The 27,836-nt window shown below is 31.0% G+C and overlaps 2 protein-coding genes and 1 long non-coding RNA gene across 28 annotated transcripts; 1 reads left to right on the top strand and 2 right to left on the bottom strand.

The window, feature by feature from the left end:
- The first annotated feature begins 247 nt into the window (after positions 1 to 247).
- LOC112771273 (uncharacterized) lies at positions 248 to 13,694 on the top strand. 26 transcript variants are annotated; one of them, XR_011876049.1, is made up of 19 exons: positions 2,872 to 3,015; positions 4,540 to 5,076; positions 5,425 to 5,546; positions 5,641 to 5,804; positions 5,931 to 6,070; positions 6,169 to 6,231; positions 6,316 to 6,357; positions 6,430 to 6,489; positions 6,568 to 6,595; positions 6,720 to 6,824; positions 7,153 to 7,270; positions 7,354 to 7,392; positions 7,516 to 7,698; positions 8,274 to 8,357; positions 9,834 to 9,932; positions 10,608 to 10,708; positions 10,839 to 10,927; positions 12,968 to 13,049; positions 13,413 to 13,694. XR_011876049.1 is itself a non-coding variant. In XM_025815966.3 (10 exons), the coding sequence occupies exons 5-10, from the start codon at positions 5,973 to 5,975 to the stop codon at positions 6,810 to 6,812; spliced, it is 384 nt and encodes a 127-aa protein (XP_025671751.1). In that variant the 5' UTR covers positions 2,872 to 3,015; positions 4,540 to 5,076; positions 5,425 to 5,546; positions 5,641 to 5,804; positions 5,931 to 5,972; the 3' UTR covers positions 6,813 to 6,825. The 26 variants fall into 26 exon arrangements, 1 of the variants encoding a protein (XP_025671751.1); XR_011876064.1 differs by lacking the exon at positions 10,839 to 10,927 and having other exon boundaries at positions 7,153 to 7,185; XR_011876050.1 differs by lacking the exon at positions 9,834 to 9,932.
- On the bottom strand, positions 1,129 to 3,015 carry LOC112771275 (uncharacterized). Its single transcript, XR_003186967.2, has 2 exons — positions 2,765 to 3,015; positions 1,129 to 1,490 (listed from the first exon to the last, which is right to left on the bottom strand). It is a non-coding gene; the product is annotated as an uncharacterized lncRNA (long non-coding RNA).
- A 6,818-nt stretch (positions 13,695 to 20,512) lies between the features above and the next one.
- Positions 20,513 to 23,450, bottom strand: LOC112771917 (ABC transporter G family member 39-like). The gene is made up of 6 exons (XM_072225884.1): positions 22,800 to 23,450; positions 22,374 to 22,706; positions 22,202 to 22,256; positions 21,966 to 22,047; positions 21,166 to 21,428; positions 20,513 to 20,762 (listed from the first exon to the last, which is right to left on the bottom strand). Exons 1-4 carry the CDS (start codon positions 22,806 to 22,808, stop codon positions 22,037 to 22,039), a joined length of 408 nt encoding a protein of 135 aa, XP_072081985.1. The 5' UTR covers positions 22,809 to 23,450; the 3' UTR covers positions 20,513 to 20,762; positions 21,166 to 21,428; positions 21,966 to 22,036.
- Between the last annotated feature and the right edge of the window lie 4,386 nt (positions 23,451 to 27,836).

The following is a 27,836-nucleotide window of genomic DNA, read 5'->3' as shown; positions in this document are numbered from 1 at the left end:
ACACATTATTCAAAAATCTTGTTGGTTACCTATACTTTTCCGTGAGTGAAATATCCGCAAGTACAAAAAAAAATGATAAACTAAATAATTAAGACACGGGATTAATTTAACAAATACCAAAATTAATTAATAAGAAAATAAAATAAATCTTGGGTACCGAAATGAGCCTTGTTGACATGGATATTATTACTAAGGTAGCGGCTAAACCGCCCCATTATAAATACACACACCTAACTCTCATTTTGTCAATCATGCTCCGTATGTTGCTTTTAGTAACTAGTCCCTTCTAATCATCACTAGTTTTTTTCGTCTTTTTTTTAGTTAGTATTTTCTGATCATAAGAAAATAGAAATGGGAAGTGGAAACTCGCCATGTGCTTCATGCAAGCTTCTTAGACGGAGGTGTGCCAAGGATTGCATCTTCGCACCTTATTTCCCTTCCGATGACCCTCAAAAGTTCGCCATTGTTCACAAGGTCTTTGGTGCTAGCAACGTTAGCAAAATGTTACAGGTAATGATCTGCAGAGAAGAAAACACATTTTAATTCATTCCAAGCTATTCATTAAAAAGAGTGATACCTATGAGGCCAAACACAAAAGCCCAAGATTCACGGGTCATGGCCATCTCTCAATGAATTAGCTTGGAATGAATTACAATGTATTTTCTTGGTTTAATTACTCTGTTGGTCCTATAGTTTCGCGAAATTTTTAACTAGGTCCTTATACTTTTTTTTCCTTTTAATTGGTCCCTATACGTTATTTTTTTTTCAATTTAGTCCCTATTAACGTTAAACGTCAAAAAAATATTAGTGAATTAATAAATTACTTTTATACCCTTAGAGACCTAATTAAAAAGAAAAAAAATATAGGGACTTAATTAAAAATTTCAGTAAAATTATAAATATTAAATGAAAGATATTCCTATAATCCATATTCAATGATTCTAAGACATGAAAAATATTCTTATAATCCATTTTATTTTGTCACTATCATTCTTTTGCTTATTTATATACAAATTGTACCAAAAATACCTTCTCTTTTTTTTTTATAACTTTAAAAATACCTTATCTTAAAAAAAGAATGGATAAAATAAAACAGAAATAGTAGTAATAAGTATATATAAAATTCAGTTTCCATCATTCAAGTATTCATTACGATCATGTAACATTTTATATTTGTGTGGATTCATGGAATATAGTTTGTGTCTTTATCATATCATGGTACACTATAGAAAACCATAGAGCTAGGGAATTTGTGTTATTGAAATTTAAAATCTAAAAATGAAAACAATAGAAAACGTAATTTTAGTGTAATACAAATAATGTAGAAATTAGTTCTTGTGTTGCCGCCTCCCACTCTTTGAACCAGCATGAGAATCAATAATAACATTGATAACGGCTGGTTTCCAAGCCGAGAAGAATTCTAAAAGAGCATATTTGAGTTCAGCAGATGTCCCAATAAGATAGTCATCTCCATCAAAAGCTTTAGTAGCCTGCTTTCAGCAATACATGCTACAAAGTCAGCATATATAGTTTGTTAACTTATAGAACACACTCTAGCTTTCTTCTCTTTCCTTTCCTTCCCAAAAGCAGTAAAAGAATACTCATCTTGATCCAAAAGATCAATGAGAATATATCAACATATAAAATCATAATGAACTTATTATTTGAACAAAGCTATCAAGAATTACCACATTTCTAATAACAAATATCTCATCTTAAATCAAACTCAAAATTATTCATGGTTTATAGACAGAAAAGTTTTAGGATTTTGTATCAATCAAGATGCCTCTAAATCTAAAGACATATACCAAGAAAGAGACGTAGTTTGTTTTGTTATCATGTTCATGATTACTTTAAATTTAAAGGATATGTATCATCATGGTAATACAATTGGTCATCCTTTACACCATCAGTCATAGTAGACTTTATGAATCCATAACAAAAGTTTTCAATAAGTTTCTCTTAATCTCTCCCATGTATTAATACTAACATATCATAAACTAAGTCCTTTGCATTGCATACAACATCAACCATAAAAAGATTTAACAATTCATTAAACTATGGACCCTCAAAATGAAATGGCCCTATCCTAAAAGACTTAACCATTTACCGAACCTTTGCCATGCCTTTGAATGATAGAATGATATATATAGCAAATAAGCCATCTGGACACCTTCAATATCAAAAGCATCCAGATTTTTAACTATTTACAGCCAGCACAAAGCAGTAACAAGATATCCATAATATATTAAGTCAACACAATTTTTCATAGCAACATTCATGTATGGCCAGATTCAGTATCAATTATAAGTTACCAGTCAGAAGTCAAAAATCAAAACCTTCCACTCCTAGTTTATATATACACTAAAGTTTCAAGACTATTTACCCGTCAAAACCTGCCTAAATGCTAAATGTTAGTAGCATGTAATGTTAATTTCCTTCTAAAGGACACCAATAAGCCCAACTGCTGCAATCAAGGTCAGACTCGGAGGCAGAGCCTTATATATTCATCAATTTTTGCTGTTACTTACAAATATTATAGATATCCTAATCCCCCTCATATTTTTTTCTAAAATATTATTAACCCAAATTGTAATGGGAAAACAGAGTAGTTCCCTCTCTAAACCCTCCTTTTATGTTTGATTCCTTCTCCTTCCCTCTAAAAACCTAAAGCTACCACAAAAAATCCGTTCCACATGAAAAGAGCATAACCAAACTGAGGCAAAAAGCTAAAAAGAAAAGTGCAATTGAAGGTGAAACTGACCAATTGCGACCGAGAACCTCAGGCAACAAGGCGAGGTGCGGCCAGGCGAGGCGTGGTGCGGCGACGCGAGGCATGGCGCGGCGATCGACGGCGAGGGAACGCGATTTAAGCGACACACCATCAGCATTGAGCAGAGCAGACGGACGATCAGCGCAGAGCAGTGCAGCGTAGACCAAGGACGATGGACAATGACGACGACGACACCAACAAAGGGAGAAAAAACGCCACTGACTTCAAAGAACAATCGCCAGGTAGGGTTTTTACTTTTGGGACAAAATGTCAAGGGTAATTTTGGTATTTTGAAAAAATGGATGTGGTTCAATTAGCTGTTTTAATTTAATTAAGAGAATATTCCATTTTTGAACAGAATATTCCGTTATATCAAACGATTTTGTCACGACAGGGACTAAATTGAAAAAAAAATTAACGTATAGGGACTCAATTAAAAGGAAAAAAAGTATAGGGACCTAATTGAAAATTTCGCGAAACTATAGGGACCAACAGAGTAATTAAACCTATTTTCTTCTCATTAACGTGATATGAAGAAGAGCAACATCTTTCGGTGATATGAAGACTAGCAACATCTGCATCTTTCGTTCTTTTGTGTTCCTCTTCAGCAATCACTTTCTTTTCAGTTCAATTACAATTAGCCTTTTGCATTTTCCATTTCTGAATTGAATTTTCTCACTTTATTGTTCGTTGACTCTTATTGTTAATTAACACAATAATTTTTTTTTTTGTTTAATTACTCTGTTGGTCCCTATAGTTTCACCAAATTTTTAATTAGGTCCTTATACTTTTTTTCCTTTCAATTGGGTCCCTATACTACTTTTAATTTTGTAATCACGTCCTTTTCATGTTAAAAATGATAAAATTAACATAATATTTTTACCAAAATACATGCGATCAAAGATTTAATTAAGTTTTTAATTATAAATACCTTCAATTTGCAAAGAAATATTCATTTAACTCTAATAATTTTTATACTAGAAAGGACTTAATTATAAAATTAAAGCAGTGTAAAGACCCAATTGAAAGAAAAAAAAGTATAGGGACCTAATTAAAAATTTGGTGAAACTACAGGGACCAACAGAGTAATTAAACCCTTTTTTTTTGTGAGGTGAAATCAGTTGTTTGAGAATTTATCTTTTGGATTGATTTTATGAGTTAGATCAACAGTAATCATTTTGAATAATCATCAATGTGTGTTTGTGTGTGTTAATGAAGAGTGATAGTTGATACAGTTAGAAATTTGAGTTCTAGGAGCAAGGTGTTTATATTGATATATAGCATCATACCATGTTTTAAGTTCAAATGTTAATTAATCATTCATCTTAGCTTAAGCTTTGGTTAGAGATGAATCCTGATATGGTATTGTACTATCATCAGAACTTCTATGATCATAAGATCTAGACTCTAGAGTTCGACTTTTGTTACCTCGAATTGAATTTCAGCACAAGTTAGGATGAGTCTGTGCATTGTCCAAGTTATGAACCATTCATGTGCCTTTATGTAATAGCTTAAGTTTTTGGGAGAGTTGGTTTGTGACAGTCATGTTGTCTCAGCAGAAGAAAAGGTATTGAATGCATATTTTTCTTGTCAAGCTTCTATTCGTTGTTGAGTGTCGATTATTAAAATTCATTCATGGAGTTCACTTATCATGAAAACTCACATCTTTAACATGTATTTATCTGTATTGTACAAGGATCAAGTTTTTGTTTTCTTGTTTTTACTTACTAGCTTGTGTTTTGATTCATGGCTTTTCTATTTTTCAGGAGTTTTTATGCTGCGGGAGGTTTATATTTGGACCAGATATAAAGTCTATATTTCTGACGATATTTCTTATTGTGGCCCCTGTTGCTGTATTCTCATTCTGTGCTTTTGTGGCTAGAAAATTGTTGGACGATTTTTCTCATCACTCAGGATATTCAATAATGATTATAGTTATTATTCACACCATTTTTTTAAATTAATCTGATCCAAGAAAAAAAAATGTAGCCCAAGACTTCTATTTTCCATACTCAAATGTATATCAATTTCAAAGTTACAAGTAGATAGCTATTCAAAAAAAGATTATTCAAATATGTAAAAGCACTATGTTTCTTTTCTCATAGACCATTGTTCTCTTAAAAGTCTTAAAATGTATTCCCAGGTTTTGACCACCCTTCTACTGACCTCAGGAAGGGATCCTGGCATTGTGCCTCGAAGTATTCGTCCTCCAGAGCCAGATGTTCATGATTGGAGTGCCAATGTCAACAATGAACAGAATCAAAGGCTAAGTTTGCCTTGAACAAAGGATGTGATCATCAATGGTATATCCGTGAATAAAAGATTTTGTATTTATATATTTTATATTTAATTATTTAAGAATAAAAGATTTTGTTGTCATTTAAAGTCTTGTGTATTAAAATATTGTCATTTAAAATATTTATTTATGTATTAGGATATTTTGTATTTATTAGAGTCCATCAATGCTCTTCTTTTATATTAGCCTTTGATTTTCATCTAATAAAATCTAATGGTCTATATAAACATGGCACATCCAATAAACACATAATTGTTGTGCTCATTTTAGACATACCCATCATATTCTAATAAAATCTAATGCAACAATAGTTTAGTAAAATGCTTCTTATTTTAGTTTTTTTTTTCCTTCTCAGTGCTGGTTTCAACATTGTCGGTTTCGGCTGGATAACTTCTCCTGCCGCAACAGAACTCGAAACCATTGTTCTCAATTTGCTTGCTAAGGCACTTAAGCTGCCTCATGATTTCCATTCTACTGGTGAGGTCGTGGTCTGTAAATTTAAGGGATTAGGACACTTTCAAGTACTTGCCATTCCCCTAAATGGGAATTCATTTTAGAAATTGTATTGCAGGGCAAGGTGGTGGAGTTATTTAAGGAACAGCGAGTGAAGCAGTACTAGTTGTCTTGTTGGCTGCTCGCGACAAGATCTTAAGGACGGTTGGAAAAGACGCTCTTCCTAAGCTTGTGACATATGCATCTGATCAAACACACTCTTCTCTACTAAAAGCCTGCCAGGTACCTTCAATGAAACATAAAATTTGAGAAGGCCTCTCATAAGGATCCTCTATAAGTCCTAGCATTGAACCTTGAAGGATACCGTTTTATGATTATTGTTAACCAGTTTTTACTTTGCATTGGCAGATAGGTGGACTTAATCCTGAGCTTTGCAGGTCACTAAATCTGATGCTTCAACAAATTATGTGCTTTCTCCTGAAGTATTTTTTGAAGCAGTTTCAAGAGACATTGCTAGTGGTCTTATACCATTTTTCTTATGTGCTACTGTAAGAACTAAGGCTTATAATATCAGTTTTAGGAAATTATTTTTAGTAGATTTGATTTCTTAACATATGTGATATACACTCTTCATCTACAAATGCAGGTTGGTACAACTTCATCAACTGCTATTGATCCTCTACCTGAATTGGGAAAAATTGCTAATAATGTGGCAAATACCACACCTTTGGTATGCATTTCCCATAAAAGAGGATTTGTATGTTTTGAATTGAGGTATCTTCTCTGTCTGCAGGTTGATATGCTCCAGGAAAAGAATGAAAGCATACTTGACAAGGTATTTTAATATTATCTCTTTCTCCCTCTTGATGCTGATAGTACTAACCTTAGTTGAAACTGATACACACAGCTCAGAGTTGAGGAAGAGAGATGCAAGGAAGCCAAGGCCAGAGTTGAGCTTGAAAAATAAGTACTTGCTTTATTTCTTTCTTGGTATATGATTGAGGTTTAATAGTATATATGACACAACTGCATTATGACATTGCAGGAAGGAAGCAGCATTGCGCCAAAGAGAGGTAATGTGGGAATAACTTGAAGTGTAGATGTGTGTATCATAAAAGAAGTATGTATGCTTCAATAGAGAATGGAGCTAGTGTTCACCAAATAGTAGCATGTACCATCTGTTGTTGTTGGATACAGGCTGCACTTAAAAATGCCAAAGACTCTAAGGATGGAATTGGTAAGGAAATCACATCTCTCCAGGCTGCAGTTGAGGCTGCAGTTGGGGTTTAACTGCAAAATATGGTAAGCTGCTGTTTGGTTTAGCTTTATTTTTAATTTATTTTCTTCTGGGGATGTGGGATTATGACATCCATTCCTGACATGACCTAGAAGCCATTTTAATATCAATTGTTCAATATGTTAATCTTTGGTCATAGTATATGTGTTGGGTGTTTATGCATTATTCTAGCATGAATATGAATTAGTTGATTTTAATAAGTCATTATTGCTAAATTTTATCTTGTATAACATTTGCTATGGATTATAGGCATCTGTGCAGATGTTGCAGTTTTAAATTATGAACTTTGGTCATTATTAGCCCTTCTTCCTTTTGAGTTTGTCCTTTCTGCAGGACAAAAAGCTAAGGAGGAATGCTGGAAAAAAGGCATGAAATAAAGACTTCTTATTCTTCATTTCATACTAATTTGATAGCATTATAGGACAAATCTGTGCTCATGTTATTTTTTCAGGTTGCAATTCCATTTCCATTATTAATCTCCTTTAATTTTATTTTTTCAATTTAACTCTTTTAACAAATATCACATTTTGGCAGGAGCTATGATGCTTTTTTCACCAAACAGTATCTGAGAGGGTAAGTTCCTCCTATTATCTCTTTTTGTATTGTTCTTGCTTTATCTTAGTTGTTGGATTTAGATCAGAATCACCCAAACTGATGCAAACACATGTCATTAATTCTAATACTTTTTTGCTTCAGTTTTCTTAGAATAATAGAGCATATGAATCAGCTGTGATGGCAATATATATATACATGAGAACACGATTGGCTCCACTTCATAATTTTTTCATGTTTGAAAGAGGGATGCTGTAATACAGTTTCTTAAGGACATGTGCAAAAAACCAGGCATTGATTGCACTAACTTGTTGACCACTTTCACAGGTTCCCTTTTTTCCTCTTTTTCCCCTCAAATCTCTATATTTGACAGTTCTCAAATTCAAAATATGTTGACCTTCAAAAGTTTTTAGGCCCTAACTGCTGCCTAATCCCATCAATTGTCAATATATTTTTAAAGATGTGGAATTATTTTGTTTTGCAGTATGGTTGGTTGATTAAGACTGATTTTTGGTTTAGTTCAACATCTTGTGTGGAATTATTAATCTAATTACAAAATGTGAAACTGATTATAAGTAAAATTAATTATTGAATGTGACAGAAAAGTAGTAAAACTTTGAAAGAGATTAACCTGCTTGGGAACAGTTCACTTTTGAAGAAAAGTAGTAAAGTTGTACGATGTATTTTCAAGTGAAATGAGGCCTTTAATAATAACTTGCTTTTTAGCATACCGAAGGTTTAAACAATAATAAGTTGTCACTCAATGAGGTGTGAAATACTTACTTGAATTGTAGTGTAGTGTGCTTTAATTTGTGTAATCCGTTGATAATAGCCTAATTTTGTAATAGCCTTTATAATAGCCTTTCTTGGACTTTTCCAACTAGCATTACATTCATCTATAGGACTTGCGTTTGCTTTTGATTCATGCAATCATGTACAGTCATTGAAATAAGCAAAGGTGGCATTTTCAGTGGTGTCATGAACATGTAAGCTCCCGCATACCTCACTTCTTTCTTGTATATTTTTTCAATTTTTGCTGCTAAATGCTGATATTACAATACTGATAGCTTGTTTCACTTCAAAGAAAGCATTATTATTATTACCTCTTTGAAAGCATTATAATACTGAAGCCTCAATAAATTATTATCATCATTTTGAAACCTGTAACTTAATTAGCTTCTCTATATTTGCATTAGGTTTCCTTATTTCTTTAAAACTTGGATCAATAGACTATTCAAAGTTTTAGTTTAATTCATCTCAAAATCTGTTTACACTCATGGAGAATATATCACTTGAAAGCTATGAGCAGATGATGAAACAGAGGGAAAGAAAATGAAGGGGCTTCTTTCAGTCCTTTCATGGAGAAGGGATTAAAGGGTTGCTGAAATATTTAAGTGTGAATGAAGCGGGAGATATTTTGCATTATCCCCTTTCTCTGTTCTTGGACTGAAGGGGAGCTCCTTCTTTCTGTTGCCTCCATTATTGGGTTAATACTAAAATTCGTCCCCGAAAGATTACGCGATCTTCATTTTCGTCCCCGAACGATTTTTTTAATCAAATTAGTCCTTGAAAGATAAAAAATAAGTCAAATTAGTCCTCTTGTCAGTTGGGCGATGACGTGGCACGTTAAGTGCCACGTGGCATGATGACTTGGCACGCCACGTGGCAGGTCAATGCCACGGTCAACGCCACGTGGCATGTCAGTGCCACGTGACAGGCCAGTGACACGTGGCATACCCATGTCAACGCCACGTGTCACTTGACATGTAAAAAAGATTTTTATAGTCAAAATAGTCCTTGAAAGTCTAGAAATAAGTCATTTTCATCCCTCAAATTTTAAAAATTAGTCAAACTAGTCCTTATATAATTTTTTTTTTAAATTTTTTCTTCATAATATTAAATTTGAAATATTTTTTGATACTACTAATTTTAATAGAAATGTAATTGACAAACAAAACATTAGTAATTGTATCTTTTCTTCTTAAAAAATTTTTCCAATAAAATTATCTCTCTCCTTTAATTCTTCTCAAAATCTCTCTTATTCTTTTCTATTATAAAACATTTTTCTTACATACATTTTGCTGGAATATATATATATATATATATATACTCAAAATTAAAATGTATGTATTTATTAATCTAAACAAAGTTATATGCTCGAAATCAAAATTTATGTATTGTTACGGATTCGGCCCACGGATCCCGGACCCAAGGTTAAACCCGAACCCGGTTCCTCGGGTCTGACCCATCTCCTTCTTCCGGAAGGCCCGGAAACGGCCCTCTAGAACTCCTAACCGACTTTCGAATTCAAACGTCTCCCTTATCTTAGCCAAATAAGATAAGATAAGATATTCACCATCACCTATAAATAGAGGACCCAGGTCCCTCCAGGTATTCATTCATTCCATACATTTTACACCTCTCAGATCCATTCTGACTGGAGCGTCGAAGTGTCTTTACAGGTACCTCCCCCCATCGCTCCAGTCACGCGATCCGGTCTTCGCCTCGACCCGCAGGTTCCCGATCCATCCTTCAACCCGTACCAGAGACATCTTGTACATGTATGTTAAGCTAAACAAAGTTATACCACTATTTTTTTAGGTTAACATACATAAATTTTGATTTCGAGCATATAACTTTGTTTAGGTTAATAAATACATACATTTCAATTTTGAGTATATATATATATTCCAGCAAAATGTATGTAAGAAAAATGTTTTAGAATAGAAAAGAATAAGAGAGATTTTGAGAAGAATTAAAGGAGATAGATAATTTTATTGGAAAAATTTTTTAAGAAGAAAAGATACAATTACTAATGTTTTGTTTGTCAATTACATTTCTATTAAAATTAGTAGTATCAAAAAATATTTCAAATTTAATATTATGAAGAAAAAATAAAAAAAAATTATATAAGGACTAGTTTGACTAATTTTTAAAATTTGAGGGAGGAAAATGACTTATTTCTGAACTTTCAAGGACTATTTTGACTATAAAAATCTTTTTTACATGTCAAGTGACACGTGGCGTTGACCTGGGTATGCCACGTGTCACTGACCTGCCACGTGGCACTGACATGCCACGTGGCGTGCCACGTGTCGCTGACATGCCACGTGGCGTTGACCGTGGCATTGACCTGCCACGTGGCGTGCCAAGTCATCATGCCACGTGGCACTTAACGTGCCACGTCATCGCCCAACTGACAAGAGGACTAATTTGACTTATTTTTTATCTTTCAGGGACTAATTTGATTAAAAAAATCATTCGGGGACGAAAATGAAGATCGCGTAATCTTTCGGGGACGAATTTGAGTATTAACCCCTCCATTATTATTATGTTGGTATATATTTTCTATCATATGTCTCAATTTTAATTCAATCAAATATATATGATTTTGAATTAGCTTGATCCTTATCTCAATTTTCTACCACAATTACTGATTTTGTTTTTCGTTTTGTTGAAATTTTCAGCTGAAAGTAAAAGTGAATAAGCTAGCTTGACCATTTGTTTCTATGACCCCCTGAAAATGTCATTGGAGAGTCTCCTTACTAATCATAGTGTATTCTCAATTCCCAAATAAAAATCAATTTCAATTTCTCTTTCTTCTTATGAGAAATTAGCGACTGCATGCACTTGATATATATAAATGGCAACATATTATGATTATTTACTCACACCTTTCCCTGCTACCTTGTCTACTTTGTAGCATATGCAGCTAGATAGTAGATACTATTAGATCTATTAGAGATACTTTAGTGTTAGATAGATTTTGGAATTAATTATTATTTGATTATTTTTCTATTTATCTTTAGTAAAAAAATTCGTTTTCTTTTTTATTTTTCCCTCTAAATTATTTTTTTATCTTCCTTTGTTATTATAAACTAGAATGAGACTCGCGCGATGCGCGGAGCAGTAAATTAATGATAGTATATAATAAATATTAAAAATTGTTATGTTTTGTAAAATTAAATTAAATGTGTAAACTAAAGTTAAATTTAAAAGGTATTTTATTTAAAATAATTTGTAGTACAAAAGATTTGGATATTAGAGTTGTATGTACAAAATGACATTTTTATTTGGTGATTTGATTTTTGCATGTCTTCTTATGTGGCGCTCTTTCTCCTTTTTTTTTATTGGTTATTGTTAGAGTTGTTACTTTCTTCTTTCTATGTAAGTTCTTGTAAATGCATGTTCTCTATGAATTATTAAGTTATCTGCACTTTCTATTGTGTTGTTTGTTCCATCTTTGCAAATATGTTCTTCTTCCGAAATTGTGTCTTGAATTTGTATAGTTTTGTTTCTCCTTAATCTCTTGATGGGTATGTGAGTGTTGATGAAGTTGGTTCCCATAATCAATGAATAATTTAAATTAGAAATAAAAATGATGTCTAAAATAACTAAAATAAGTGATTTTTTTTAGTATTACCTGTTTTATTTGTTGAAATTTAGTGTTTTTGGTTGGAACAAATGTCTTGGTAACAAATGAGGGTTGAAATTTAGTGTTTTTGGTTAGAACAAATGTCTTGGTAACAGTGTATTATTGAGAAGAACTTTCTTTAAGATTAAAAACATTTACATTGACTTCAAATATAAGTGATGTTGCACACATTTTTCAATTGGGGTGGTGCTTTAATGTCATTACTTTTTTGGAGTGCCATTAGATTTGAAGCACTTGTACCCAATAATTTTTTTGTTTCGCCATCAAATAGTACAAAAGTTGTTGTACCACTTTGATCAGAAACCTTTAATTGAATTTTGAACCTAAAATAAGTATTGGGTTAGTAACTAATAATTTGATACATGGAATTATGAAAAGTATATAGAGTTACCTTATTGTTGGATATTGTGGTGTTTGATTACATGTGCCACAATGTAGTTATCTCTATTTTTATATGCTTTTTTCATACACTTTTCACATTCAACATAGTTATCTACATTAAGTTTGAGATGTTGTGTAGTTGAGAAATAGATTTTTTGTGCTAAATTTGATGTAATTTGAAAGAATAGTGATAAGAGACTTATATAAGTAGTTCAAATAGTATGAAATTTGAATATTTATAACGAAAAATTTATTATGATTAATAATATTATTATGATATTTGTAATATGGATGTTTATTACATTGAATGAGTTTTTTTATAGAAATTAATATATTAATTATTGGAGTTATAAATTTCTTGTATTATTTACAACCGTAAAATAAAATAAATATAGGAAGATGAATTTAATGTCTTTGTAAGTTACAAATTTGGTTAGACACTATTAATTTCTAATTATTGTCGTTGGTAATTATTGTATTGGTTTTGTATATTTTATTTTTTTGCTGATTTGGAAATAATAGATGATTTGGCAAAAATTGAGTAGTTGATTCTAAAATTTTGCCAAGTAAGCGATATTACTGACATGGCGTGAGTAAAAGAAGAGAAATAGTTTAAAAGTAATGTGGATAAATTTATGTATTTACCTTTATATATTAAGAATAGATTTCAAAATCAACAAGTCAAACTATCACTCTTTCTTGTTTTGTAACTTGAAAATCTATATGAATGATTTAAGCATTTAGCAAAAATCTAAATTTTGAACTGTTTGGTTGTTTCAGTATCCCAAAGTTCGCAAGTTTATTTCAACTACCAAGAGTGAGGGTGCAACAATTTTGATTGGAAGATCTGTCTCCTCTTGAGGTATGATATCATTACCCTCTCATGCTTGCAACTGGGAATATCTTTAATGAGTTTTCTTTCTTTAAATTAATTAATGACATTGACAGCACTCAAAAAACATTTCAAAGTCACACTTAAATGTTATGGTGTTATCTGGATTGAGGTTTGAGTTAAGTTTAAATTAAAGAGTTGTGGTTTAATGTGATTTTTCAAGAGATCAATAATGAATTTGAGTAGTGTTGGTCTTGATTGATGCTGTGTAACTGTGGAGGAAATCTTTATTGAATAGTTATGAATTTTTTAAATAAATAACCGTGTGAAAAAAGTAACATATTTTTTAAATAAATAACCGTGGAGGAAATCTTTCTTTTCTATCTTTTTTAGGAAACAAGGAGAAGATAGTGTTAACAAAGAGGACTAGTTGAAATGAAACAAGATATATATGGTGCAGCAACTTCAAGCTTTCAAAATTAGAAGATCAATGTAGATTTACAGGTTTAGTGTTGTAACATATGAGTATTAAATATACTATGAACCATGAATTTGGATTGTGGATTGTAAGCCATCAATGTATATTTAGATTGTGGATCATAAAATTTGATGTATTTATGAATTTGTCTCTTTTAATTTCTATATTTTAATATAGATATTGTGAATATTTATGAATTTTGTCCCTTTTAATTTCTATATTTCGATATAGATATTAGGAATAATTAGTAAAAATCTATAATTAGAAAATCAGTAACAATGACCAATTTAGCGACCGATTTTAGATTTTCAGGTCAGACATCAGCGACCGATAATTTTAGCAACCGATTTAGCGATCGATTTTCTCAGCAACCAACTTAGCGACCAAAAAAGTGGTCGCCATTTAGTGATCGATTTTATTAGCGACCGATTTAGTGATCAATATCGTTTGGTACTAGTTTGGTAGCATTAGTTGAAAATCGGTCGCTAATATCGGTCGCTAACGGTTAGCGACCGAAGTTGGTCGCTATTTTTAAATTAGCAACCAAGGATTTAGCGACCGCCAGAATCGGTTGCTAAATCGGTTACTATTATGGTAATTTCTTGTAGTGAATAATAATAAGGAATAATCTCCGTGTACAAGCGATTAACACTTACAAGTGTTACAAGTCCTTTACCCTTAAACGCGCCTCTTATGACATGTGTGTTTCACGCGCTTCTTTAACAGACTTTTAAATCAATCAACACGCGAATATATAACTTCCTTTTTTCATAGGATTTTGTTTCCTTTTTCGAATTTTTTGCCTTTTTTGTTCGATCTTGTTTGTGCGTTTCATAATTAATTTTGTTTCCTTTTTCAAATTTCTTACCTTCTTTTAAAATAATATAAGTCATAATTAATTTTTGTTATGTTAGATCAATTTAATTAAATTTAGTTAATAAAAAACTTAAATATGTAACATAGTCTCTAATGCATGCTTCAATCTTATCTTTCAAATAAAAAATAGTTTCATTTAGATACATATCTATCTCAGGCACTATATTTGTGCACCGGCTATGTTGAATAACACCATAGTTTCAGAGGGGGAAATTGAGCAAATTTTGTTAATATTTTCTTTTTAGTAGCTGCAATAAATATGAGTAGATACCTATATAAGGGAATGAGATTGTGATCCTTTGTATGCATAGTTCACTTGTGACATTTTACAGGCTGCATGTGAATTTGGTTGAAGCTGTTTGTCAAAATTGACATTTTATACCATCTCATTTTATTTTTGTGAGTCTCTAATGAATATGTAAATGTTGCCCAAGAAACAATAATGACGAATACTTCACATCCAAGAAACAATAATTTATATATGTATCTCTCGGTCAAACTCTTGGATTCTCTCTTTGCATTGTATGATGTGATAATAATAATAATAAACAGTTAATTATTTTAGCTACTTAATTATTTTGTGGTGTTATGGCTAATTATTAGCAGCACTTTTAGCTTAAAGCGCACTATAATCATCCCTATCCTAATGTTGAATTTTATATGCTTAATGCTAATTATATGGATCTTTCTAACGAGTGTCTTATAGACAAGATACTATTAAAAAAAATTATTAAAAATATAAAATAAATACTAATATTTTAAATTTTTTATTTATTCAATGCATCAAAAAAAAAAATTTCTTTCACTTTCTTTTGGTTATTTATAGTATTTTCTAGTCTAATTGGTCAAGAATTAATCTACTGTAAATCTGAATTTTATTTAAAAATAATCAATAAATTATTACATATAAGACAACATTCGAATTTTTAATACTTATTTAAATAGATGAATAAGTTAATTATTCAATTTATTCAATTTGGTTTCTTTTATTCTCTTAACCAATGTTCTTAAGAAACTCTATAACTATATCAAAAAATATAAATATAATTTAATCTTAAAAATTGGCTAGCAATTAACGAGACTTCTCACATCTATGTATATTAGTATTATGATGGTATCTCTTAAAAATATAAAAGGATAGATTCCAACACTAGTAAAAAAAATTGAATAAGCCTAATTCAATATTAAAAATTATTAGTTCCAAAAATAAAAATTATTTTGTAGTTATCAAAATGTTCATAATGATACACCCTAAGGTCTAAGCTATATGCAAATTTTTGTCACAATATATTTAAGAAAAATTTGATTGTACTGAATGTAAGATCCATCCGCACTCGCTGATGATACGTGTATTGTCTATAGTTAGAACACGTGTCTAAAAAGAAGTATTGTCGTTCTCAAAATACTGGATGATGATGCTAAGAAAAGTCATCGTAAACCCCGCACTTAGCAGAGTTTGTGCTAGTTGTTCGTGCTTAGCAAAAGATTTACAGATGATAATGAATACAGTTAACGATAATATAACTGGTGTAATTAATAATATTTTTTATTAAATAGGCGGGGCCATTAAATAATTACCTAGATGGGCCTTTGATAATGGACATGTAGATGTGGTAGTCTGGTCAAAATGATAATCTTCTAAAAAGAATGGGATCATGTTTGGTTGAGCTGTGAGTAAAAGATCCAATGGTGTGGAGGAAAAAAAAGGATTGGACATATGGGTATAAATAATGCATGCCTCATTATCTTTAATATTTGAGTACATTGTTAGAAGTAGTTTGTGTTTTTCTCTATGTCAAATTTTTTATGTTTTAAAATGTCTAGATCAGTTTAAGGGGTTATTTTCTTGTCTTTTTAACTATATTTTTAACAAAAGATAAAGTGATCTTACAGTTAGTTAGTTGATTGTCTTTTTTAATTAAGAAGGGTTAAAAAAAAAAGATATTAGATATATACAGTATCCTGAAATTCAAATAGTCGAATGAGATTTAAAAAAATGAATCATCAAAAAAATCGTTTCTAATATTATACATGATAAAAAAAATACAATTTATTATTTTTAGACTTCTATAAACAATAATATTAAAATGATTATTTAATATCTTAATAATATAATAAAGTGGAGAATAAAATTATGAATAATTTTTGTAATTATATTATAGCAGTTGTCATTTTCATACATTAAATTAATCATTTGAGATTTATTTGATATATGTTATATTAATATATGTAATTACACTAAATTATATATGTATTTTAAAAATTCATATTATGTTATATAAGGCAAATCACAATATTAAACTAAATGGAAGAAGAAATTACAGAAATCTACCAAAGCAAAAAACGTAATAGGGATCACCCAAAAGCATGTTTCTATGTAATTCGAATCAGCCTAAATCGAACTAGGAAACCACAAGTAAATCGAACTAGGAAACCACAAGTAATTCGAACCAAGTCAATTCGAATTACTAGGGATGTAATTCGAATTTATCTCATTCGAACTATGCATGTATGGAATCCAAGGTAGTTCGAATTCAACTAATTCGAATTATGGAGCAGTTCGAATCAAACCGATTCGAATTATAAGGGAAGCAGTTCGAAATGTATTTCGAATATAGTTTATTCGAATTATATACATATAATTCGAAATTAGCTGTTTCGAATTATGAAAAACCAGATGTGTATAAGTATGGTATAAACGTGAATTCTTCTCATTAGAGTGAAACACAATGGCTAGTGAGAAGAGTGTTTTAGTGTTGGTGTATTATAGAGGGTCCATCAAGAAAAAAACATGCTCTGATGTGAAGTTCACTGATAAGGATCCCCTGAGTATTTTTTTTGAGACCCACAACAAGTTTCGATGAGTTCCTGAATTTTATAATACAGAAACTTGGACTGCAAGGCATGAAATGGGTAGAGAAGTTCTTCTATCGCATTTCGATCTTGGTCTATTGAGCAAATATCTTTAAGTCATATTTCTTAAAAAAAAGAACAACATTACCATATAAAAATTTAGATTACTGATTACTATTCATGGTTAAAAAAAATCATACTTTTAAAAGGTTTCACCCGTTGTTGTCCTTACTTCTCACACTATCTTATTTATTTGTGATCACTAATAAATCACTAGCAAAAACCACTTATATAACAATCCTATCTAACTTAGCAACGCTAAATAATGACTACCATTCTAACATATGAAAGGCAAGAATATCTAAACAAAAACACATTAATTCCTATCTTAAAGGGTTTTTCGCACTAACCTCTTCGTTGATAACTCCGGCTATATGGACGACTCCATCCAAATGATAAAGCCGGTCCAGATTATCCCCCATCAGTTGAATATTCTGTTCAACCCTTTGTTGGAGTCGTTTGGAAATATTTTTTTCTGGAATTTGGTGGGACAGGGGTTTCGAATAGTGGTTCGAATGAGGTTGTTTCGAACTCTATTTATAGACACAACACTTATAATTCAAATTGGTGCATTTTGAATTACCATGGACATGTAATTCGATAGTAATTCGAATCAGTATGCTTCGAATTATTAGGAGTGCTGAAACCGGTTGCTAGTTCGAATCACCCCAATTCGAACTAGTATGTCTTACACTTTTGGTGTAATTCGAACAAGAGTGATTCGAATTACTATTGATTGTTGAAATTCGAATGTACCTAATTCGAACTACATAGAAACGTCCTGGTAGATCCTTGTCATATTTTTCTCTTTGATAGAATTACGTAAAATCTTGATCCACTTGGTTTATATGCGTGTTTTGCCTTATTATATATGTATACATTGGCCCATAGATTAAAACCTTTTATATATATAGATAAACATAACAATGGAGTCATGAATAACAAAAAATTTTATCTTAGAATAATACTAAATAAAAGAATAATTTAAAATTTTTAAATTTAAAACTATTAGTAATTAATGTTACATAATATATTTTAAAATAAGTCATGCTAATTAAACAAGTTAAACAAAGGCACTGCTAAGGTTGAATGGATTTTTACGTAGTGTTTTTTTTTTTTTTGGGATTGAGTGTTTGAAGTTTGTAATTTAGGATTAGGTTAGAGTTGGGGTATTTTAAATTTAGAATTTGGGTTTAGGATATGTTCTTGAGAGTTTAATATTTAGAAGTTAGGATTTAGAGGTTAAAGGTGTAAGGTTTTTAGTTTAGTGTTTAAGATCTAGTGAGGTATATTTAGTTTTTGTTTTAAATTAGTTTATAATTTTAAAAATAGTAAATATTAATTTAAAATTGACGAATATTTAGTATATATTTTTGAGAATTTAGGATTTTAAGGGTTTATGGTTTGTAAATAATTTGATTTTATAAAAGAGTAGTATTTAATGGTTTAGAATGTTTTATACATAATTTGAGAAAACGAGGGTTCATATGTACTGGGGTTTAGGGTGTACGTTCTCGAGATTATGGGTTGGAAATGAGAATGGTTAGTTGAGGATTTAGGGCTTAATGTGTGTGAAGAATGTCTCTTGGGTGCAGGGATGGACCTAGAGGGCGGCGAGTAGTGGCCTCGCCCCCTCCCCCCCTCCCCCTCCACTCAAATTTTAAGAAACTAAACTTACATACAATATGTGTTTAAAAAACAAAAAAAAAATATTATGTAATTTATTAGTTTTATATGTATTATTTTTTACTATGTGGTGGATTTATGTCTTAATTGTGTAATTCATTAAAAATTTTAACTTAACTAATTTAATATCATACCCTCAAGTCGTTGTACTTTGTAAATTAGTTTTTATTTAATGATATTTTTTACGCTAATATGTAATTATATTTTTATATACATAGAGAAGAAATATATTTTTTTGAATCATGATATATAAGAATTAATTGTTTTTATTTGTGCAACATATTTTATATCTAGTTAAATATAATGGTATGCATGGTAAATTTTTTTCAAATTTTAGATAACGAATGATAAAATTAAGGGCTAATAAAAAATTAAACCTTTTTCGTTAAAGATAATAAGTAAAAAAATTATTATTTAATTTTTTATATACAGAAACTTTCGTCTGTTTAACTGGAGACTCTTGTTAATTTACAACTTTTTCTTAATAATATCCGACATATGATTTTATGATAGTAATGTGGTCTCATTTTATTTTTCAAAAAAAATAAGATAACAATAATAGTAATAATGCTTTGTTATGTGCTTGAATAATGTGTGAAGGAAGAAGAAATTAAAATAAAACGATAATGTTAAGAAGATTAAAAAAATAATTTTTTTATTTAATATTTATTAATTTATTAATAATTAATAAATATTAAATAAAATAAATTCTGATTATTTTTTATTAATTTTTTAATTATTAAATTTTTAGTGTAAATATATTTTTATATTTTTAGTCCGTCAGAATTTGACACATACATCATCTATAATACATAGTTTTTTAAAGTTTTAATTTAAAAAAATATATTTGCATTAAGAGAACAAAATTAAAATATTATTTATTTTGATTAATCTCACAATTATTACTATGTATTGTATATATTTAATAAATAAAATAATAAATTAATAGACACTCTAAAAAGTCTATTAATTTACTATTCTTTTAATAATATAAATTTTTAAATTAGATTTGTTATAAACATGAATGAATACACATTGACAAGCGTGGGATTCGTGCCCCACAAAAATTTTAAATTTTTTAACACTATAATGTAAAAAGTTAAAAAATATGACAATATGTTATACCCTTATAATACTTTTTGTTATATGTATGTATAGGTACATAAATTCACATGCATACACATGTATTATTATTGGCAACACTACAAGAAATTACCAGATTAGTGACCCATTTCGGTAGTCACTAAAACCATGATCGCTAATCAGAAAATAGCGACCAATTTCGGTCGCTAAACGTTAGCGACCGATTTTAGCGACCAATTTGTTAAAAAGGTCACCAACCCCTAACCAAATAATATCGGTCGCTAAATCGGTCTTTGAATAAATCGGTCGCTGATGTCTGATCTGAAAATCTAAAATCGGTCACTATTACTAATTTTCTAATTACATATTTTTACTAGTTTTTCACAATATCTATATAAAAATATAGAAATTAAAATAGACAAAATTCATAAATATCCACAATATCTATATTGAAATATAGAAATTAAAAGAGACAAAATTTATAAATATATCAAATTTTATGATCCACAATCCAAATATACATTAATGGCTTACAATCCACAGTCTAAATTCATGGTTCATGGTACATTTACTACTCATATCTTACAATACTAAACCTTAAAATCTACATTGATCTTTTGACTTTGGAAGCTTGAAGTTGCTACACCATATATATCTCATTTCACTTCAACTAGTTCTCTTTGTCAACACTTTTTTCTTCTTGTTTCCTAAAAAAGATAGAGAAAAAGCTAAGAAGTAAAAACAGAAAATTATCTCTTGGATTGGTTCCAAAACTAAACAATGAAGTAGCTATAACAATAGCAAACTAACCATCCAAGTTTAATTATATTATATTTCATAAACAAACATTTTTCTAATCAAGACTTAGTTGTAGTTTTTAATTTGCAAGTTAGTAGAATTTTGGTGAACAATGCTATTGCTAAATGCTTAAATCATGTATATATATATTTTTTAAATGCTAAATGCTTAAAAATTATATTGATTTGCCAAACCTGAAATTACACAACAGTGGGTGTTTTCTGATATTGATTAAATTATGCCAATATATATTATTTTCTGGTATTAATTAAATTAAGCCAAGATACCCATTAAAACCATCTATTAACTCACCTCTAACTTTCCACCTCCTTCAAGCAAAGGTGGAATTTCCTCGTTTATTGGGGCACTCTTTGTCATTCCTTTGACACCAATTCCTTGATACTTCAGAAGAAACAATGTCCACCTGCAACTTTTTCTCTTCCATCCTCAGCACCAGTATTAGAAGATCCTGATGGCCAAGAGTCAAAGTTAGATTTAAATGAATGTGGTTCATAACCTTGAATGATCCTGGTTATTCTTGTAGATTTTGGTTGTTTCTGGCTTGTAAGAAAATCCTGGAAATATTAATAGCTTAATATATTAATCCACTTTAAACCAACATAAAAAGCAAAAAAAAAAAATAAAAAAATAAAAATAAAAATTCTATAGTAGCATTACCTCAGCTGCAAGGGAAAAAAAGGGAAATAAATTAAAAAAAAAACTTGGAAGTTTAGACAAATAAACCCACCTAAAAGACTCATTTCCACTTTGATTTTTAGAAAGGAAAAGTCTACGAGGCCAACAATTTTTTCAAATTCTAGCCAGCATGTAACTAGTAAAAAAAAATGAGTCATTGGATGAAATCTCACACCAATCTCACACCATTAAAATCATCATTGATGACTATTTGATAGCTACAAATCACAAAAGTTACTGCCCCTAGCACTCCTCTTCTAGAAATATTAGTTTCAGCAACTGGCTGCTGAAGTTTAGCTTCTTCCTCATTTAAATTCTACAGAGGCATTGCTTTGTCATTAAAACATGATCACAAGAAAGAGCACAATATTGAGAACACGAAAAAAGCTTTGAAACTATTGATCATTCACACTCACATCAACAGAAGGATTAAAACTTTGAAATGACATACGACCTCTTGCTGCCCCTGGATGGGGATCACCTTCCGTTATGAACACACTGCATAGGAAAATAAAACAGCAATGAAAATGATAGTTCCAGGTTAAAGGCAAATTATATATCAGATCTCAATGAAAAATTTTAGCATATGCATGACTTCATCTAAAGTTGTATCACGTAAGATATAATAACAAAAAGTAAAAACACACTACACCTGTTTTCCTCAATGGGGTTAGCTCCACAAGTTCCATGACTTCCTCAATGAACATCTGTAACCATTTGCTAAAAAGTTTTAAGCAATTAGTATCTAAAATATGATAACTAGTTTGTCATAATAAACATCTTAGATTTTAGCCATAGTGGTGTATTATGCCGCAGTTACAAACCTTTCTAGTTTTGGAATCAACACTTGAAGATAAACGAAGCCATGCGGAGTAGAGCAAGGACTCATAGACTGTAACGTGAGGTGAATGCATATCATTCTGTTCACAGTAATCCGAGACTCGAGCGAATGTTTCTTGCTTCTTAGGGTATCTAGAAACTTTTATGCTTCCTTCAATATATCCACTGGTTTTTCTACCAGCAAGAACATCCATCAAGGTAGTTTTACCGGCTCCACTTACACCCATAAGAGCAGTGAGAACACCAGGCCTGAATGCACCACTAACACCCTTCAGAAGCATCAACTTGTCCTCTTGTACACCTTGTTCTTTCATTTTCTGAAAGTTGAAATCAAGAGTAATGATTTCATTTGCTTTTTGATAAAGAAAAGTAACTAAATATAAAAACAATGTTAGTGAAATGTGACTTACCTGTAGCATGTCAACAGAGTATATGACTTCATCGAAGGTGATAGCATATGGTTCAAAGGGAAGAACCGTTCCCTTTTACTTTCCATGGCTTGACTCCACAACAGCATCTTCTGCTGCTCTTGAATTTTCCGCATGAAAAAATATACATAAAAAATGAGCATATTCTAGTTGTATAAAATTAGTCGGTTGCTAATTTGGTGGCTATTAGTGGCTGATTATATTAGTCACTAAAATGACTCACTAAATTAACAATTAGCAATCGATTTAGCAACCAGTAATTTAGCGGCTAAATTAGTGACCAAACAGTTGTTCACCCTATTTTTCACTATCAGTTGCAAAATCGGTCGTTAAAATAAAAATAGTGACCGCCTTTGTGACCAACAGTTCCAAAGACATTATTGGTCGCTAAAATCGGTCGCTGAATATAATTTAGCGACCATATTGATTTGGTCCTAGAAATTCTATATCGGTCGCTATATTTTCTTGTAGTGCAACCACGGAAGTGCATCAGAGAGAGAGAGAGAGAGAGAGAGAGAGAGAGAGAGAGAGAGAGAGAGAGAGAGAGAGAGAGAGAGAGAGAGAGAGAGAGAGAGAGAGAGAGAGAGAGAGAGAGAGAGAGCTAAGAAAATTTAAGTTTGGTCTACCAAAATTGAGGAGTCTATTTGTAAAATTTAATACTATAAAAAATATTAAATATCGTTGGATTTATTATTAGATTTAGTGTCGGATATTATCGGTAGATATAGTGGTAGACATAGCAGTAGATATAGCATCGGATTTTTTTATGGTTACGAGTGAAATTTCGTCTCTCAAAAAATTTACCGTCGGAGTAAAAATTCCGTTACTAAATCTGATGGCAAATAGTCGCGCAAAATTTTAAATTATTAGCACCAATATTACCGTCGAATTTTACGGGAGAAATTTTCCGACAACAACAGGTTTTAGTGAAACAAGGCGTTTAGGCAACAACGAATATCTTATCGGTGTAAATTCGACGGTAAAATTGGAGTAAAATTCAAACACGAAATTCTTTTCTCTCACTTCTATGAACTCTTTCTCTCTTCGCTTCTCTTCTTTCTCGCCTCTTTGTCTCTCATCCCTATGTTTATGCTCCGTTGAAGCTGCTGCCATCACCACCACTACCTGGAGCTGTCGCCGTTGCCGCCACTGTTGGTGTCCGTTTCTGTCGGAGGTTCTCACTTTGTTGCTATCACTGCTGCTTTCTGTCACCACCATGCTTCCATCATCCTGCAGCTACCATCAGAGATAATTTTGTTATAGTTTTTTTATTTTGTTTTATATTTTTTTAGTTTAGGATTTTGTTAAGTATTTTATATTATCGGATACAATCTGACGGTATTCAATATTTTTTTGTAGTGTAAACCTAACTTACCAAAAATTTACGAGCTGATTTGAATTCATGCGCTAACAACTAACAAGAACATAATTTAGAATTTTATATAAATAAAAATATATGATTCTATCATAATTATATATAAAATACAAAATATATTAATATAAATAATTTTTTTCAAACTAGCTGTAAAACTATAATATATATATATATATTCGAGTTAGTTCATTATTAAAGTTTAAGTTCGACTTATTTAATATATGAGTTCAAATTCAGGCTCAAGTTTGACTTACAAATTCATAAACTTATATTATCGAACTGTTAATGAGTCGAATTCGAATTGGCTCATAACTTTATTCAGTTTCAGTCTTAATTATTCTTATATTTATATCTATATCTACATGGGCGTTAAAGTAATAAGGCAGGATAAGAATAAAATGAAAAATAATAATTTTAATACCATTAATTACGTATTGTACTTAAGCAAAACTAATTAAATAACTTTTTACTTTTATCTTATATATAGTTATTAAAAAAATATAATTAAATAATTGTGTAAAAAAATTTATACTATCAAAATATTAAATTAAACTCTAAAATAGATTAGATAGTTCAATTATAGAGCTAATTAAAATAGAATATATGTTAATAAAAAATAGGGGTAAGTATTATTTTTATCCCTAACGTAGAGGGTCTGAATCGAAACCGTCCTAACGTAATTTTTAATTTAGAATAATCCTTAACGTTTTTTTTCGTATTAAAATCGTCCTTTTAACTTTTTACGGACAAAAATATTCTCCTCTACCACCAGCACCTTTACCACTACCAGCACCTCCCTTACTCCACCACCACCACCTCCCTTCCTCCCATCAAATATTAATAAAATCAACACACAACAATAACAACATCGAATTGAATAACACATTATTCAAATTCAGAAATAACAATATCAAATTGAACAATAAAATCAACACAACAACAATAAAATAAAAAAATAACAAATCAAAATCAGAATTAGAAGCAAAAACACAATCAGAAACAGACACAGAAACAGAAGGAAAATCTCAAGTAGAAGCTCAAGCAGAAGCAGAAGCAAGAAGTAGAAGCATAAGCAAAAATGAAAAAGTGCAGCAGCGAGGCGGCGAGGTGCAGATCAGAAGTAAGAAGCAAATCAGAAGTCGAAACAGAAACAGAGGCCGAAGCAAGAAGTAGAAGCGGGGAGGTGCAACGGCTAGGCGGCGAGGCGACAAGGTGCATATCAGAAGCAAGAAGTAGAAACCGAAGCAAGAAGCAGATCAGAAGCCGAAGCAGAAACAGAGGCCGAAGCAAGAAGCAGAAGCGGGGAGGTGCAGCGGCGAGGCGGCGAAGAGCAGTAGCAAGGAGCAGCCGGCGCCGTCCCCCCTCCCCCCCACACTTCCCCTTTTCCTCCCCCCCGCGCGCGCGCGTTTTTTCCCCTTTCCTTTCTCCCCTCCCCCCTCGCGTCCTTTTCTCTTTTTTTTTTTAATTTCATAATTTTTTATTTTATTAGTTAGGATAGGGGTAATTTAGTAATAAAATTAAAAATTTTATTAAAAATGACAATTGTAATACGAAAAAAAACGTTAAGAACGATTCTAAATAAAAAATTACGTTGGAAATAGTTTCGATTCTGATCCTAAACGTTAGGGACCAAAACAATACTTACCCCTAAAAAATATCTTAATAGCATTTGTTATATATTAAGATTATTAGTAGGCAATAATTTTGTCTCTATTTTTTTATAATATTATTTCATACATAGTATTTTTATACTATATATTTGCATAAATTTATTTTTTTTATCAAAGTAAAAGTATATAATATTCATTTTCTATTAATCAATAAATTGATAAATTTTTATAAAAGAAAATTTTATAAATAAATAAATAAATAAAATAAAATAAAACAATGCATCTATTAAATTAGTTTTTGGCAATTTAATTTTTTTTTTCAAAGATAGAGAAACTTGAACCCGCGACCTCTAAGTGAGTATAGAAAAACTATGTCATTTGAGTTATTGCTTCCTAGCGACAATTTAATTTATTACTATTCAAATAAACTTGAAAATTAATATTTTTAAAACAATTGTAAACAAAATTCGTTAATATTATAATGAAAGTTTGCTCACCATTGATTCCTACAAGAATGAATTATACACATACGCATGCTGTGTAGCTTTGCACCCAAAACTTGAGTCATCCCCAATCTCATGAACTACCATGTTTCCCTTTCAACCAACCAATTTAGTCTTCACAACTGTCAACCACATAGGTTGTTCCACTAACTATAGCCACCTATGATTTAATTTACTTTTCTTTTGGTGAGTGGCTATGATCAATTACCATCTATGGTTATCTAGACTATTCTTCTAACATGTGGCTAATATTTTAATTAATTCTTTCATTATCTTTAGGTAAAAGATTTCTTATTTCAGAGCTTACCCTCCTCTAAGATAAAATAACTCATTAAATATTACCATATATACGTACTTTATTTTATTAAATAAGTAATTAAATTTATCCTCAAAAAATTATTTATTTTTTAAATTGGTCATCAAATAATTTTTAATTATTTTTTTTTAATTTTAAGTTAGTCACATTATTCTATCCATCACTTCTATCATTGATAGTATCAAAATTTATTAATATAATATATTAAATGACATTATTTTGACTACAATACACATTTGACAGTTTTAATTAGCTAATAATATGGTAAATTTATAAAATTAGATAAAATTATTTTGAAAAAAAAAATTGAGACATTAAAATATTTTAATTTAAAGTTAATTAGATCTAATTTCATAAATTTATTATATTAATAAATTAAAAATATCAGATAGTGTTGTAGTATTATTTAAGGTGTAACTTCAGCAAATTTTGACGTCGTCAATAATAAAAGTACGAAAAAATTAAAGTGATTAACTTAAAATCTTTAAAAGATGAATTTGATTTAAAAAAATGACTAAAATGACTAATTTTCAAAAACTATTAGGTATGTGTATGTTGTGGTCTCACTTAATATATGTGTTACATCAATAAATTTTGATGTCATTAGCAAAAAAAGTAACCAAATAACTAAAAGGGATAGGTATGGTTTTGGTCCCAAAGGTTTTCAGCCAGAATCGAAATCGTCCCTCGTCTAATTTTCGATTTAAAATCATCTTTAACGTTTTTTTCGTATTAAAATCGTCCTTTTTATTTTTTTTGGACAAAAATACCCTCACCACTACCAACACAATTACATCCTCCTCCACCACCACCACCAACACCAACACCACCGCCACAACCTCCATCAACAGCACCACCAACACCACCACCAGCACCACCAACACCACCATCAACGTCGCCGCCGTCCCCCTCCCCCCTCCCTGCCTTCCTCTGTATCCCCCACTCCCACCCCCACCCCGCGTCCCCTCCCCCTCCCCGTCTCCCCCTTCCCCCCACCCCGCGTCCCCACCCGTCCCCTCCCCCTCCCCGTTCCCTTCCCCCCACCCCACGTCCCCTCCCCCTCCCCCTCCCCGTCTTCCCTTCCCCCCACCCCCCACCTCCACCTCCACCTCCACACAGAGAAGCAGAAACAGAAAATCAACAAATTCAAGCACAAATTTAACACAAGCAGAAACAGAAAGCAACAAATCAACAAATCAGCAACAATAATATTCT

This window comes from Arachis hypogaea, chromosome 18, assembly GCF_003086295.3.
Source record: "Arachis hypogaea cultivar Tifrunner chromosome 18, arahy.Tifrunner.gnm2.J5K5, whole genome shotgun sequence".
Classification (NCBI taxonomy): domain Eukaryota; kingdom Viridiplantae; phylum Streptophyta; class Magnoliopsida; order Fabales; family Fabaceae; genus Arachis; species Arachis hypogaea.
The sequence above is the reverse complement of the archived record's forward strand: the minus strand, read 5'-3'. Positions and strand labels throughout refer to the sequence as shown.